A 15,890-nucleotide genomic window follows, 5' to 3' on the forward strand; every position below is an offset into this window, starting at 1 on the left:
GAAAATGAAAGAGGTGAGAAAGGAAAAAGAAGTTTATAAAATGAAATAACGAAGGTGATTTGATCCGGGTTTATCCGCAGGATTGGAGAAAAAAAATAAAAACACAAATTTAAAAGGGCTTATGCAACCGAATAAGAAATTAAAACTGGTAGAGTTGGAGATGGTCAAGTGGGGGGGGGACGGTAAAAAGGGGGGGGGCATGAGTGCGAAGGAAAGTGAGCAAAAAAATTTTGGGCGTCCAGGGGGAAGTCCGGGGATTAAAAGGGTGGATGGGGGGGAGGGATAGAAGGATGGGGGGGGGGGGGAAAGGAAAGGAAGGGGGAGGGAAGGGAAAAAGGAAGGATAAAAAAGGGGGGAGGGGGTAAGGGGGGGGATTTTAAGAGTGCATAGGAGAGGGTGCCCCCGGAAGCAGTGGTTGACAATAATTAAAAAAAATAAAAAAAAATTTAGATAAATGAAAATTTTTAGTACTGATCGTGGCATAAAAAAAACCGTAATTTTTTAAATTTTTATAGTTTAAAAAGGCCCTTATTGCTTTTGCCCAAAACCTTAAAAATACTCTTTTTTGATAATGATCCTAAAATTAGTAATAATTATAAAAAAGATAATAATAATAATAAAATAATAAAAATTAAAAATAAAAATAAAATAATAATAATAATAAAAATTAAAAAAATAAAAAAAATAAAAATAATAATAAAAGAATAAAAAATAAAAAAAAAAATAAAAAATAGAAAAAGGGGAATAAAAATAGGAATAATAATACAATAATAATAATGATGAATTTTTATTTTTAAAAAAAAAAATAATGAAAAATTAAAAATAATAATAAAAATAAAATAATAATAATAAAAATTTTAAAAATAATAATAGAAAAAAAATAAAAAAATAATAATAATAAAAAATAATAGAATAAAAATTTTAAAAAAAAACTAATAATAAAAATAAACTAATAAAAAAGGAAAAAAAATAGAATAATAATAAAAAAAATAATAATAATAAATAGAATAAAATAAAAAAAAAATAAAAATTTGTAAAAGAACTAATAATAGGAAAAAAAACAATAATAAAAAATGAGGGGAAATGAAAAATAAAAATAAAAAATTTTTAATAATCAAAAAATTAAATTTTAAAATAATAATAATAATAATAATAATAAAAATTTAAATTTTAATGAAAAATGAAAAAAGAAAAAGAAAAAAGATAATGTTTAAAAATGATAAAAAGAATGCACTTTTTAAAAATATATATATATAAAAATTTATATATATTTATAAAAAATATTTTTAAATATATATTTATATATATATTTATATATATATATATATATAATATATATAAAATATATATAACGTAATAACATCAAAATAACAAAAATAATAAATATTATTAATAATCATATAATCTTATAATAATGATAATGATATAAAATAAAATTTGAAAGAAAAATAAATAAATGGGCAATAGATAAATTTAATAAAAAATAAATAAAAAAGGGATGATAAGAATAAGATAAATAAATGAAGGGGCAAGGATATTGATGGAAAGTAAAAATTTTTAATCGCCTAAAACCCTCACCGCAAATGTTTCACAGGTGCTACAATCGCATATTGGGTAAATATTAAAAAAGTAATCAAAATAAAGAAAATAATGCCCAAAAAAAAATATTACCCTAGTACAAAATCAAAGAAGCAGCAAAAGTAAAAAGGAGACAAGAAAAACAACGCCGCCTCCGAATTTTGATATTAATCGTAAGTGAAAATCAATGCACTTTGGGCATTGGGGCACTTGGAAGTGGCCCGAAGGTAAAAATATATACATACTTTTAATATACAATCACACATATATAAATATTATATTTAACATGTATATACATATTCATAATCACATATAGGCATACACACATTTTTACATGGTGTAAAGTTATGACCTGTGTATGGAGTGGGACACATGAAGGTGGGCGACAGAGGGGTAAAAAACATTATTTAGGATGCCAATTGGTGAGCAAACTCGGGACCTATTTTTCAAGGTCCAAAATTGAGTTCGATGCGAGCCCTGTACACTTCCTACATAGATAATAATGAGATAAATAAGAGAAAGCGATCGGGAAACAGGGGCCCGAAAAATATTGTGGGTGCGGGATTTGGAGTGATGGTTCTAAAATAGTCATGTTATGGTATTAATAATAATGATTAAATAATGAAATAAAAAATAAAAAAAAATAATAATAATAATAATAATAATAATAATAATAATATAACAAAAATGATAATAATGAGGGGTAATAAAGATAATAAAAAATAAAAAAAATAAAAAATAATAGTAATAAAAATAATGTACAATAATGATAATAATGATGTTATACAATAAAATAATAATAATAATAATAATAATAATAATAAAAATAATAAAATAAAATAAAAAAATAAATATAATAATTATGATGATTGTAATGATATAAAAATAAGAATAATAAAAAAAAATAATAATAGAATAATAATGATAAAAATTTTAAAAATAAATAATAAAATAATATAATAATAATAATTTAAAAATAATAATAATAAAAATAATAATAATAATAATAATAATAATAATAATAATAATAATAAAATAATAATCATAATAATTAATTAAAATATTAATTTAATATATATATATAAATATAATATTTATATATATATATATATATATATATTTATATAATATATATTAATATTAAATAATATTATATATATATATATTATATAAATAAAATTTATATAAATATTAATAAATTTATATAAATAATACATAAAAATAAAAAATTTTTAAAATAATAAAAAAGATAAAATTCTAAAAAATAATCTAACAAAAAAAAAAAAATAAAAATAAAATAATAATAAAATAATAATAAGAAAAAAAAGAGAAGAATAATAAAATAATAATAATAACAATAATAATAAAATAATAATATAAATAGTAAAATAATAATAATAATTAAAATAGTAATAATAATAATAATAATATAAATAGTAATAATAATAATAATATATAAATGTAATAATAATAATAATAATAATAATAATAATAATAATAATAATAATAATAAAAATGATAATAATAATAGTAATTATAATAATAACAATAATAATAATAATAATGTTAATAATAATAAGAATAATAATGTAATAATAATAAATAATAATAATAATAATAATAATAATAATAATAAAAATAATAATAATAATAATAATAATAATACTTGTAACGAAACTAAATAGAAACTGGAATGATTTTTCAATATGTTACGTTTATGAGTGACCACTGAGCTGTAAAAATAAATCAAGTGAAGGAGGCAGTAGCAGGAAGGCGAGGCATTGGGAGAGAGAGAGAGAGAGAGAGAGAAAAGAGAGGAGAGAGAGAGAGAGAGAGAGAGAGAGAGAGAGAGAGAGAGAGAGAGAGATTTAAAAAAAAAAAAGGGGGGGGGGGGGGCGTTAGGTTGTGGGGTTTGAGAGAGAGGGAGAGGGTAAGATAAATTAGATATAGTGTGGGGCTAGATTGTTTTTATATTATGATAAAATTATGGTGGAATGCCGCACTGGACTGCACCGGAGTTAAGGTGGAAAGGAGCAGAGGTGGATAAGGGCAATATTAGTACCAAACACTCTATGTGAATTGCTTGGTTGTATAAGACCGGGGATGGGCGGGTCGAGGGCGGAAGTAGATGAGATGTTGGCATCATAGTGTCACAAGTCAACTTCATAATTTGATTGAGGAAAGATGTTTATGGATGCTGGGATATTGAAATATGGGTCAAGAGTCGTGAGCATGTGTCCGTTCATGTTTGGAGGACCTTGAAACCGGAAGAAACTGACTAGGAACAGTGGGGAATAGGAGAGGGATAGGGAGGGCATACGCATATACACACATACGCACCCGCAAATACATACACACACACACACACAAACACAAAGAAGCAGAGAGAGAGAGAGAGAGAGAGAGAGAGAGAGAGAGAGAGGGGGGAGAGAGGGAGGAAGAGAGGGAGAGAGAGAGAGAGAGAGAGAGAGAGAGAGAGAGAGAGAGAGAAAGAGAGAGAGAGAGAGATTGAATTAGAGGGAGAGAAATGAATAGGCAGATAGATATGTGGATAAATAGATAGTAATAATGGTATTTGGATAGATGGATGGATAGATAGTTATATAGCTAAATAGATAGATAGGTAGACAGATAGATAGGTAGATAGATCGATAGATATGTGGATAGATACATGGATAGATAGATAGATAGATAGATAGAAAGATAGGTTGATAGATAGATAGATAGAGAGAGAGAGAGAGAGAGAGAGAGAGAGAGAGAGAGAGAGAGAGAGAGAGAGAGAGAGAGAGAGAGAGAGAGAGATAGGTAGATAGATGGAGGTGAGTGGTTCAATGGAAGGTGGGTGGGGGTACTGATAAAGGGCATCGGCGGGGAGGGTGGGGAAGGGGTCCAGAGTTAGATCCTAAATGTGGAGGCTAATGTTGATCCCCCGTGGTTTTAGAGTGCCCAAGTCAACGATGAGTTTCCTCTCCATAATAGTGCGGGTATGAGTATCTGAGCATTGTCGGAGTGCAAAGACTGACATGTCAGATTGACTGTGCCCAGTAGAGTTGAAATGGTCAGAAACAGGTACGTGTTTCTGCTGAGATGTATCTCTCAGGTGTTCCCTAAATCTATCAGCCAAGCGTCTACCCGTTTGGCCAATATAGAAAAATATTACAGTTCCTACAGTGTATGGCATAGATGATGTTTCTAGAGATGCAGGTGAAGGAGCCGCGACTGGTCCATTCACGTAAGGGGAAATGGAAATTTGTTGTCCTGTTAATATAGGGGCAAGTTAGGCAATTCCTACTACATGGAGACGTACCCAAGGAAGTTGGGGGGGACTGTCTAAAGCGGCTGTGTATTAGTCGGTCTCTAATGTTACGATCTCGGCGATAGACAATAAGGGGAGGGTGAGGGAAAGCGTGTCTTGTAAGTGGGTCCTGTTGGAGGATATTGAATTGGGCTTTTATGCTATTGGCTAATTGTTGGTTATGGGGATGGTAGGTAAGGATGAGTTTGGGACGATCTGTGGTTTTGTCTTGGTTATTTCTTGTGGTGGGATTAAGGGCCCGGGATCTGGAGATGGTGTTGACTTTGTTGAGCGCTGTGCGAAGGATATGATCGGGGTAGTTCCGGGCTCGGAAAAAATCAATGAGTTCTGTCGCTTTTACTTTGAATGTTGAGTCCTGGGTGCACAGGCGTCTGAGTCGGAGGAGTTGCGAAAAAGGAATAGAGTTTTTACAGGGTATGGGGTGAGAACTTGAATAGCGCAGGTAACAGTGGCTGTCGGTGTCCTTGTAGTGGACAGAAGTACTGAGGCAAAAGGGGGTTGCATATATATGAATACTAAAAAGGTGACATCAGTGGGTGACACAGTGCTGGTGAATTTAATTTGGGGATGAAAGTTGTTGGAAAAATCAAAGAAGTTGGTTAGTTCTGATTCTGACAACACAGTGATGCCAACAATGTCGTCGATGTATCTCAAAAACACCTCAGGTTTGGGACCAGGGAACGAATCCATAATTTTTTTTTCCAAATACCCCATGAATAGGCAAGCATAACTAGGTCCCATTTTTGTGCCCATGGCCACGCCGCTTACTTGTTGGTAAAACTTGCCATTAAATTCAAAACTGTTGAGGTTCAGGACAAGAGATGTTAACCTGAGTACTGTGTCAACCTCAATATCTGTAGGAGGATTTTTGTCGAGGAAAAATTTGACTGCTTTAAGGCCATCAGAGTGGGGAATAGAAGTATATAGGGATGAGACGTCCATAGTGAACAAGAGGCGGGGCTGGGAGTCCAAAATGGTATAATCTTTAAAAATATTGAGGGCATGGTTGGTGTCCTTGACATAAGTGGGAAGTTTTTGCACTAACGGTTGGAATATCAAGTCAAGTAGATCAGAAATTCTTTCTGTAGGACATGAGCATGCAGAAACAATGGGCCTACCAGGGGGAATGTCTGTTGGGGTTGTCATTTTATGTATTTTGGGTAACAAGTAAAAAGTGGGGGCACCAAGATCGCTGGTAGGGATGACAAGATTATGTGCTTCGGGTGGTAGGAGTCGAGTGTTTATTAAGTCTTTGATAGTCTTTTGGACAATCGTGTTGTTATATAAAGTATTGTCTTTCTGCAAAAGTTCGTAGTATTGCGTGTTATTGAGCTGCCTCTGGCACTCCTCATAGTACTATGGCACCCCCTTTATCGGCAGGCTTGATAACAACATCTTTACGGGCGTACAGGGTTCGAAGAGCCTGTTGCTCTGCCGTACTAAGGTTCGAATGCTCTATTAGTCGGGGGTGGAAATTAGCAGCCTCAAATTTGATGTTGTCTATGAATAAGTCAAGCGTGTTGGATTGACCTGGCGCTGGTGTAAAAGATGAGCGAGGTTTGTATTTAGAGAAGAAGGAGTGAAGGTTGTTACTGTCAGTGTTGGTTATTCTATCGTCTTCGTCAGTATTATTTTCATCATCCCTCTCTTTACTCTTGAAATAAAGCTGTAATCTCAGTTTGCGAGTGAACTGATGAATGTCATGTCTCTGTGTGTGGTCTGCACGAGAGTTAAGTGGGATGAATTTGAGGCCCTGTCTAAGGACATCCCTTTCAGAGGTGGTAAGGGGGATGTCAGGGGGTATGCAAACCACCTGTCTATGGGATATGTTGTCCTGGTCATTGTTGTCGTCAGCGTCAGTGGATGTGTGGACAGTAGAAATGGAGGAAGAGATTTGATGTTGTGTGTCCACAGATGTGGTTTGGGTAACTTGAAGATGGCGGAACTTGTGGTTTTTATTGTTGGAAAGCTGAATGAAATATTCCCTATTTAGAAGGTGGATAAATAAACGGATGGCCTTATAAAGGGCAATATTGGTAACACATATTTCTTTGAGTTTCTTGGTAATGTTGTAGATCTCAAATGTTGTTTGATGGCACATTTTTTTCTCCATGGTCAAGGTTGTATACATTTTCTGTAAGGAATGTTTTTTACACAGGGATTTGAAAGTACTAAGTTCAGATGGTAATAAATTACCGAGAGAGGGATGGAAACTGTCTGAGAATCCTTTGGGGATAATCTTGTCACGATGGCACCTTTTTAAGAAGTGAATGTGATTACTGAGTTTTGTTTTTTTGTAGGTTGTTATTGCTAATTGGGTGCATTATTGTTATCATTATTATCATTATCATTATTATTATTATTCTTCTTCTTCTTCTTCTTCTTCTTCTTCTTATTATTATTATTATTATTATTATTATTATTATTATTATTATTATTATTATTATTATTATTATTATTATTATTATATTATTATTATTATTATTATTATTTTTATGATTATTATCATTATTATTATTATTATTATTATTATTATTATTATTATTATTATTATTATTATTATTATTATTATTATCATTATTATTATTATTATTATCATTATTATTATTATTATTATTATTATTATCATATTCATCATTATTATTATTGCTATTATTATTCCTATTATTAGTTCTATTACTATTATTAGTTTTGTTTTATTATTATTCTATTACTATTATTAGTTTTATTATTATTATTCTATTATTATTATTATTATGTTATTATTATTATTATTATTATTATTATTATTATTATTATTATATTATTATTATTAGTATTATTATTATTATTATTATTATCATTATTATAATTATTACTAATATTAGGATCATTATCAAAAAAGAGTATTGTTCAAGGTGGTCACAGCAATAATGACCTTTTAATCTATATAATTTATAATTACCGGTTTTTCATGACCACCATCAGTACTATCATTATTCATTTATCTATTTATTTATTTATTTATTTATTTTAATCTATAGTCAACCACTGCTAGTCCGAGTCACCCTCTCCTATGCACTCTTAAAATCCTCCACCTTACTCCTCCTCTCTTCATATCCTTCCTTCCACTCATTCACTCTTCCTTCCTCCATTCCCCCATCCCCATCCTTCTATCCATCTCTTCATCCACCACTAGAATCTAGGACTCGCCTGGACGCCCATATTACTTGCTCACTCGTCCTTCGCACTCAGTGCCCCCTCCCTCTCACCGTCCCATCCCCACTTGACCATCTCCAACTTTACCAGTTTTAATTTCTTCATTCGGTTTGCATAAGCCCATTCTATTTGTGTTTATTTCTTTCTCCAATCCTGCGGATCAACGACTCCATCATCATCCATTCGATAAGTTTCATTTTCATCTTTACTTCTTTTTTCCTTTTTCACCTCTTTCATTTTCTTCTAATAAAAAGACCCCCCCCCCCCCCCCCCCCCCCAAATTTCTTTTTTTTTTTTTTTTTTTTTTTTTTTTTCCCCCCGATATTAAGTCTCTCCAAATTACGTTAAAATTACAACTATTCTTTCTTACCTTTTCCTCCGCCTTCATCTCTATCTTAATACATACCTACCTACACACTAACTCCTTCTACCAGTCTTAGACCGACCACTCACGGAAACTTACATCCTCTCTCCCTTTCTCTCTATCTATCTATCTATCTATCTGTCTATCTATCTTTCTATCTATCTATCTTTCTATCTACCTACCTATCTATCTATCCATCTCTCTCTCTCTATTTCTCTCCCTCTCTCTCTCTATTTCTCTCCCTCTCTCTCTCTCTCTCTCTCTCTCTCTCTCTCTCTCTCTCTCTTCTACACCTATCTCTCCTCCTCTCATTTTGTTCATTGATATATATTTGGTATGATATACTAACCACCCAATCAATTGCTCTCTCACCCCCATCCCCATTTTTAAGACCTTTTTGCAGTTACTTTTATTATATATACACATACAGAGACATACGCACACTGACACACATACACAAACATATACACATCCTCTCCATTCTCTCTCTCTCTCTCTCATTCTTTCTCTCTCCCCCCCCCCCCCTCTCTCTCCTTATCTCTAACTTTATTTCCACATTTGACAAAATGTGATATTTTGTAAATTTACATATTTGTTTGTGTTTTTGTTTACTGTCTCCTGACGAAGGCCAAGGGCCGAAACGTTGTTTGTTTTGTGTTGTTCCCTTATATATGAGTCACATCTACTCACTTTATATTTTTTATCTCCAAGTTGAGTCAGAGAGTGACTCTTATTTGCCCACCTACATTTTCTTAAAAATCTTAATCTGTTCAATTTCAACCTAATGATACCAGATTTTGTTGATCGTTCTGCAAATCCAAAATCTATTAATAGAGTGGTGTAAAAACAACTTGAGTTTGAAAAAAGTTCCGACTAAATCTGTTTTCCAGCCTTTACTGGTCTGACTGTATAATCCATTTTTGAGTCCTGCATGTTCAATTGGAGGAGAATGAATTGTGCTTATGGCAGAAGAATATTTGAGCCTGAGATACCCTCCCTCCCAACCCTCCCAATCACAAAAGGGGTGAAAAAAAACAACCTGACATTTATCTATTCTATTCAAGACATGCCAACTCTCCCGATTTTATCAGAATATTCCTGGTGTTTGTTCTCATTTCTACTTCATTATCATATTTCATTTTATTATTTCCAGAAAAAAAGATCGTCATGATCACATTTTCATTTAAGTTAAGTCCCAGATTTGCCCATAAATTTTCCCTAATTTTGTCTGTGAAAAGTTTGCAGTTCTGCTATTCTCACATCTTCAGCTTTTTCTCATGACAATAGATGCAACAGTTGCAATCACCTACGATAGCCCGTTGATATTTTAAGAAAAGAAAAATAATATCTTGCATAATTTAAAATCAAAGAATTAAATGCGTTCCATTTCATATTTTCTCCTAAAATGAACATTTATTTGTTGAAATATTATATTTTAAAAAGCTCTGTTTTCAAAGTTTTCTTGAAAGATTTCAAAATTGTCACTATTACTTGCATATATATAACAGGGAATTCCAGAACATAGGTGCAGTGATCCTTAAAGATTTATTGAATAGATGATTTTAAACTGAGCCTTTTTGTATAGCGCAATACCCAATAAGCGTGCTCAAAGCCCTTTACAAGGGGTCCCTGGCCAATAACTAAAGTAACATGTAGGACGAGACTTGGCATCTGAAAGGCGTTATTACAAATTTTTTTCCCCAACAGAGACAACACTGTTAATGGCCATGTACTCACTTTCACCTGAATATAGTGAGAGAATGTGATTAAAGAGCCTTTTCCATTGACTCAGCTATGCACTGCTCAGAGCAGGATTTGAAACCCCAGACTTTCTGTTCCGAAGGCGGGTGTCATACCACACTAGACCACATATCCTTTGAGAACCACTGCTTCTGTGCAGTATATATCGATTAGTCTACAATGAAAAAGGGCTATTATAAGCATTGATTATGCCATTGCATGCTAAACAATTTTAGTACATTTGTTATGACTGCAATGAGATAAAGATTAGTTACAATTTCTTGTGAGAGGTATTGTGGCATGGAGCGTTAAGATTCACCAAGACTTCAAAGGCAGTATAAGGGGGCAAAAAGTCATCCCCTAGTACAACCCACGGGCTGGTGGCTTTTAACCATTGATGAAAACTTAGGCTTTAGATCTACACATTTATTTGTCATCTATTGGCCTGTGCAACTGCAATTCTTGCACAGAAGCTGTGGTTCTCCTGGATATGCTTGATGAGGTTTAAAACTTTTTAGGATGATTTTTAATCTTTCACCTGTCTTGTTTTACAGGGAAGAAAGACGCAAGTTCAACATCACCTTTACAAACAATGACACAGTTAAATTCAGAGAAGCAAAGACTTACTTTTTTGTGCCTGAGATGTCTGCAGGGCTTGAGAATGACACAGTGACTTTTATTAACATTCCACTCATAGTGAGTTCTCTTGTGATAAGCATTATCGATAGATTTTAAGATGGAACCCAAGTAGGGGACTTTTGCTTCATCATTTCAACACAGTAGAACTTTCTTACAACAGAGATTGTGGTGGGAGCAGCCTAAGATTCCTGTCACAACGGAGTCTTGTTATAGTCTAATTTCACAAGGGAAATGACCCAAACGGCCTAAATTATCATTTCTCTCTCTCTCTCTCTCTCTCTCTCTCTCTCTCTCTCTCTCTCTCTCTCTCTCTCTCTCTCTCTCTCTCTCTCTCTCTCTTCTCTCTCTCTCTCTCTCTCTCTCTCTCTCTCCTCTCTCTCTCTCTCTCTCTCTCTCTCTCTCTCTCTCTCTCTCTCTCTCTCTCTCTCTCTCTCTCTCTCTCTCTCTCTCTCTCTCTCTCTCTCTCCTCTCTCTCTCTCTCTCCTCTCTCTCTCTCTCTCTCTCTCTCTCTCTCTCTCCTCCCCCTCTCCTCTCTCTCTCTCTCTCTCTCTCTCTCTCTCTCTCTCTCCTCTCTCTCTCTCTCTCTCTCTCTCTCTCTCTCTCTCTCTCCCCTCTCTCCTCTCTCTCTCTCTCCTCTCTCTCTCTCTCTCCTCTCTCTCTCTCTCTCCTCTCTCTCTCTCTCTCTCTCTCTCTCCCCTCTCTCTCTCTCTCTCTCTCTCCTCTCTCTCTTCTCTCTCTCTCTCTTCTCTCTCTCTCTCTCTCTCTCTCTCTCTCTCTCTCTCTCTCTCTCTCTCTCTCTCTCTCTCTCTCTCTCTCTCTCTCTCTCTCTCTCTCTGTGTGTGTGTGTGTGTGCCTGCAGCAAAATCCTTGTAACACTGAAATTTATGTAATATAATAGTTAGTAGCCCATACACACACACACACACACACACACACACATAAAATTTTACTTAAGGCAAAGAGAAAGAAAAAGATGGGGATTATAAGAAAGCTCTCATAACTGGATTCCTGTTATAGTTATATATAGATCTGTTTTTCATTGTTTTCACTGTAAATTCTCCTCATTACAGATTAACCACAGAAGCTTTGTTAGGATTTTCATGTCAATTTTTTATTTCAAAATAGTAAGGATTGGTGCCATTTTATCCTTTCCTTTTTTTCTTCTTTTATCGTTACATCATAGACATCTTTGTTCACCCGCAATGTATGCATTTGCAGATTTTGTGTCATGTGCCAGATAGTTTGTAGGAAGCCATGCTCCACCAGATTTTAAGAAGTTCTAAGCTTTATTATGCAAATGAAGCTTAAGATAATGGAGTAAATTCTAATGACAATAAAAAAGTGATGCCAACTTTTGCTAAAATTATGAATTTTTTACATGAAAATAATATTCGAAAGTTATGTATTTGTGGCAAGCTGCCATTGTCAGTGTACGGTTTTCATTTGGATTAAAAAGATATACATGGACATACAGGTCTGTAGAAGAGTGTCATACCAAACAAAACTTCATCTGCTGTTATCTAGAAGGCAGTAATGGCAGAGAAGTTTTTAAGATATGCAAATTCTTTTTTAAAAAAAATGAATAAGTGGTTGCCCAATGCTGAATAATAAATAAATAATAGTAAATAAATGAGCTTTATATAGCGCAATATCCACTAAATGTGCTCAAAGCGCTTTACAAAGGGTCCCTGATCAACAGCAACACGTAACATGTAGAACGAGACATAATGCCTGTTAGGCGATATTACAAATTTTTTCCGACAGATCGCTGTTGACGGCCAGGTACTCATTTTACACCTGAGTACGGTGAAAGAATGTGAGTAAAGAGTCTTTTCCTAGGACTCAACTATGCGTCGAGCGAGGCTCGAACCCAGGACCTTCCAATCTGAAAGCGAGTGTCATACCGCAACACCACATAGTCGCACATATGTGTTAAATGACAGGACCTTCTCTTCACTTTCAAGTTGGGAATTAATATTTTAATTTTCTCAGAAAGTATTGTGTTCTCATGAGGCACTAAACTGGTTATTCCAAGGATTGATTGACTTATGTTGTATTTTCTTTCTTTTATACACCACAGACTGTTCTGGAAATGGTGAAGGATGCTAACTTCTTTGTGAGGAAGGCTGTAACTGGTCTTATAGAGATTACAGGTGAAAAAATGTTTAAGACGAAAACTGTTGGTCAACTGCTGTGGGGCTATTTTGATGATTTTTTGGATAAACTTGATGACATTGCCAAGACCTTTCACTACAAAATAGATATCTCTGGAACATTTGGATTGTTCTATAAGGTTTGTCAGCTACTTCTATGGTTTGCTCGATATATCCAGGAACAGGTCTGACTAAAAACTTATGGGTCCTACTTATATTAGGTACCACAATAGACTATATATTTTGCGTCCTGCGTTGAGAAAATGACTACTTTTAACCATTAATACCTCGGCCATCAAAAATGTACAGAGCTGAATTTCGTATCGTCTTAAAGAGGAAGGCTTCAGCTTTATTCCTGTACCACTTCAAAAATAAAACATGACCACTTAAGGTAGAAAAATTCCACTTTAAAATTTTACAGCAGGGAAAAACCCTGACATATTATTGATATAAAATTTGAACAGAGTCTGTGCAGAAGACAAACGTCTTATCTCTATTTGTACCAATTTGTTTCAATGAGGGTTGTTTGATGCCCTAGATGTCGCATTACAAAAAACCCCACCAAATCCTTGTTTTCAGCTTTTGAGTGTGATCGGATTTTTTTCACCTCATTGTAACAGCACACAAATTGCCATGTGAGAATGAGATCTCAACTTATTGACAAAAAGAATAAAGTTCACGAAAGCGACATGAATATTTTATTAAAGTACCATCATAATTTATATTTTAGATAGTTTAAAACAAGAATAAACACAATATATATTATTTCAGTGATAACTGGGGTCGGTAAGTAGGTATGTTATAACGATGGAACAACCTAAATAAACCCCTCATTTTTTCAGTTTTCATTAAAAACAGTGAGGAATTAATGCACACACTTTACACTCAAGGTGGCAATGAACAATGAATTTGCTCTCATTTTCTTATTTATGTATGAATTTTCAAAATTTAAAAAGTGTTTTCCTTGACTATCAGAATGCCTTATGAATACAGTAATAAAAACCCATATTAGATATTTATAAATTGTCTCTTGTAGTACCTACTTAAATGAAAAAAGTTATGTTAGTTCTTGGTTGAGAGACCCTATTTTTAAATCATTTCCTCTTTGATGTTAGGATGCTTGTTATTTTGTTTCTTTAACTTGGCGGCTTGAGATCTTGTGACATTTGATGAATATTCCTTTGCATATTCAATTATTTGCAGCTCATTTAGTTACCATTTTCATTACATTTTGAAACAGTTGATTTATTGCTTTCGTCTTAATTTTCATTATTTATCATGAGTGCGATGAGAGGCTGATTAAAAAAAAAAATTATTAAAATATTTAGTCCTGATAGCTCAATTGGTAGAACAAGCAAAAAGTCCAGTTTCAAATCCAGTTATAGACAAGGTTGTTTCTCTAACCTCTCTGTTATCATTGACCGGGTAGGGGATCTTTTAGATAAAAAAGAATTTCCTTTGTGATAGATTTGCGTCCTATCCAAATATCAAACAATCAATTATTTTCTGATTCAAGACAACAAAAATTGGGTTAAACTTTGACCTTTAATCCAGGGTGGCTCTGGGGGACTTGTTTATCAAAATTAATATGAAAGAGATACAGTATGCCAATGTTATCTGTACTGTTTATTGTTATGGATGTGTGTAGTAAAAGAAAACTACCTGAAGCAGATATTTGTGCAATTTTACTTTTAAAAAGAAAATAAAAAGTTTTTGTTTTTCATTTTAAAAAAGGGTGTGTAGCCAAGATGCACATTACTTCTAGTTTAAAATTTGAATCCTTTGAAATTAATCTTATATTTGTACTATTTTTCATCATAATCTATTATGTATTTATTCCTGGTTCAGACCAATGGCACTGATGATGGAGTGTATGAAATCTACACCGGGAAAGGTGATATAAATAAGGTTGGATCGCTGGCCTCTTGGAAAGGGATGACGTAAGTGATTAGTATAAATTATCCTTTGATTATAAAGCTGTTTATTCCTTTTGAAACCAAGAGAGTAAATGAATTGATAGAGGACATTGTCCAATACAGCATCAAGGAATATATTTTGTTTATAAAAAAATATTAATCATGCCATGTGTTAGTAAAATAAAGGGCTTCCAAAATCCAGATCTAATATGGATATTGCGTTTAAAACTGTTAGTGATCTTTAATGATTGTCTTGAAGAGTAGAGCCTAAGAAAAAAATATTTGACTCTCCAGCACATTTTGCAAAAAAATTGTTGAAATTTTCTTTTAATATAAAATTCCAGAATCGATAATCTTGGATTAGGATAATACAAAGGATATCTTGAAAAATCCTTTTATTCAACATTTTATCACTCATAGATACAAATATCTAGTAGCTGAATAGCTTTTTAACATGAATCAATTGTTTAATAAATGACTGGAGCTACTAGTAAAGACAAGTTTTAAAACGAACATTTGATATGTAGTTTGTCTTAAATTGACAACTTTGGTGAGATGATTATATTCTCTTTCATGAATATTCTATTTAGTAATATCTTCAATCCTTTTTCAGACAACTGGACATTTGGACATCAAAGATTGCAAACATGATAAATGGATCAGGTAAAGATAAGATATGGTATCGGATATATTTAACCCTGTTTCAATGGTGAGAGAGAATGACCTATTTCATGAATCTGGGATACATTTCCCACCCCATGACTAATTAAAGTAAATCAAAGCACACACTGACTCGTAATAGTAAAGTCAAAAGAGAATGGTGCCATTTCCTAAAAAATGAGATCAACTATGCCAATACCAAACCATGATGTTGATGACAACTACTACTACTACCATCACCACCACTACTACTACTACTACCACTACTACTACTACTAGTACTAATAATAATAATAATGCTGAAAACTTATATAGTTCTATAACTC

The 15,890-nt window shown here is 33.1% G+C and overlaps 1 protein-coding gene across 3 annotated transcripts in view; it reads left to right on the forward strand.

Moving 5' to 3' along the window:
* Positions 1 to 15,890, forward strand: part of LOC144971076 (lysosome membrane protein 2-like) — a 67,838-nt gene that overhangs the window by 31,356 nt on the left and 20,592 nt on the right. For all 3 annotated transcript variants that reach the window (XM_078911424.1, XM_078911421.1, XM_078911423.1), the window contains exons 4-7: positions 10,751 to 10,892; positions 12,916 to 13,128; positions 14,837 to 14,928; positions 15,518 to 15,567. In XM_078911424.1, the coding sequence (XP_078767550.1) occupies positions 10,751 to 10,892; positions 12,916 to 13,128; positions 14,837 to 14,928; positions 15,518 to 15,567 (497 nt within the window). The remainder of the gene's footprint in view (positions 1 to 10,750; positions 10,893 to 12,915; positions 13,129 to 14,836; positions 14,929 to 15,517; positions 15,568 to 15,890) is intronic.

This window comes from Berghia stephanieae, chromosome 4, assembly GCF_034508935.2.
Source record: "Berghia stephanieae isolate SIO BIC M18660-M18661 chromosome 4, UCSD_Bste_1.3, whole genome shotgun sequence".
Classification (NCBI taxonomy): Eukaryota; Metazoa; Mollusca; class Gastropoda; order Nudibranchia; family Aeolidiidae; genus Berghia; species Berghia stephanieae.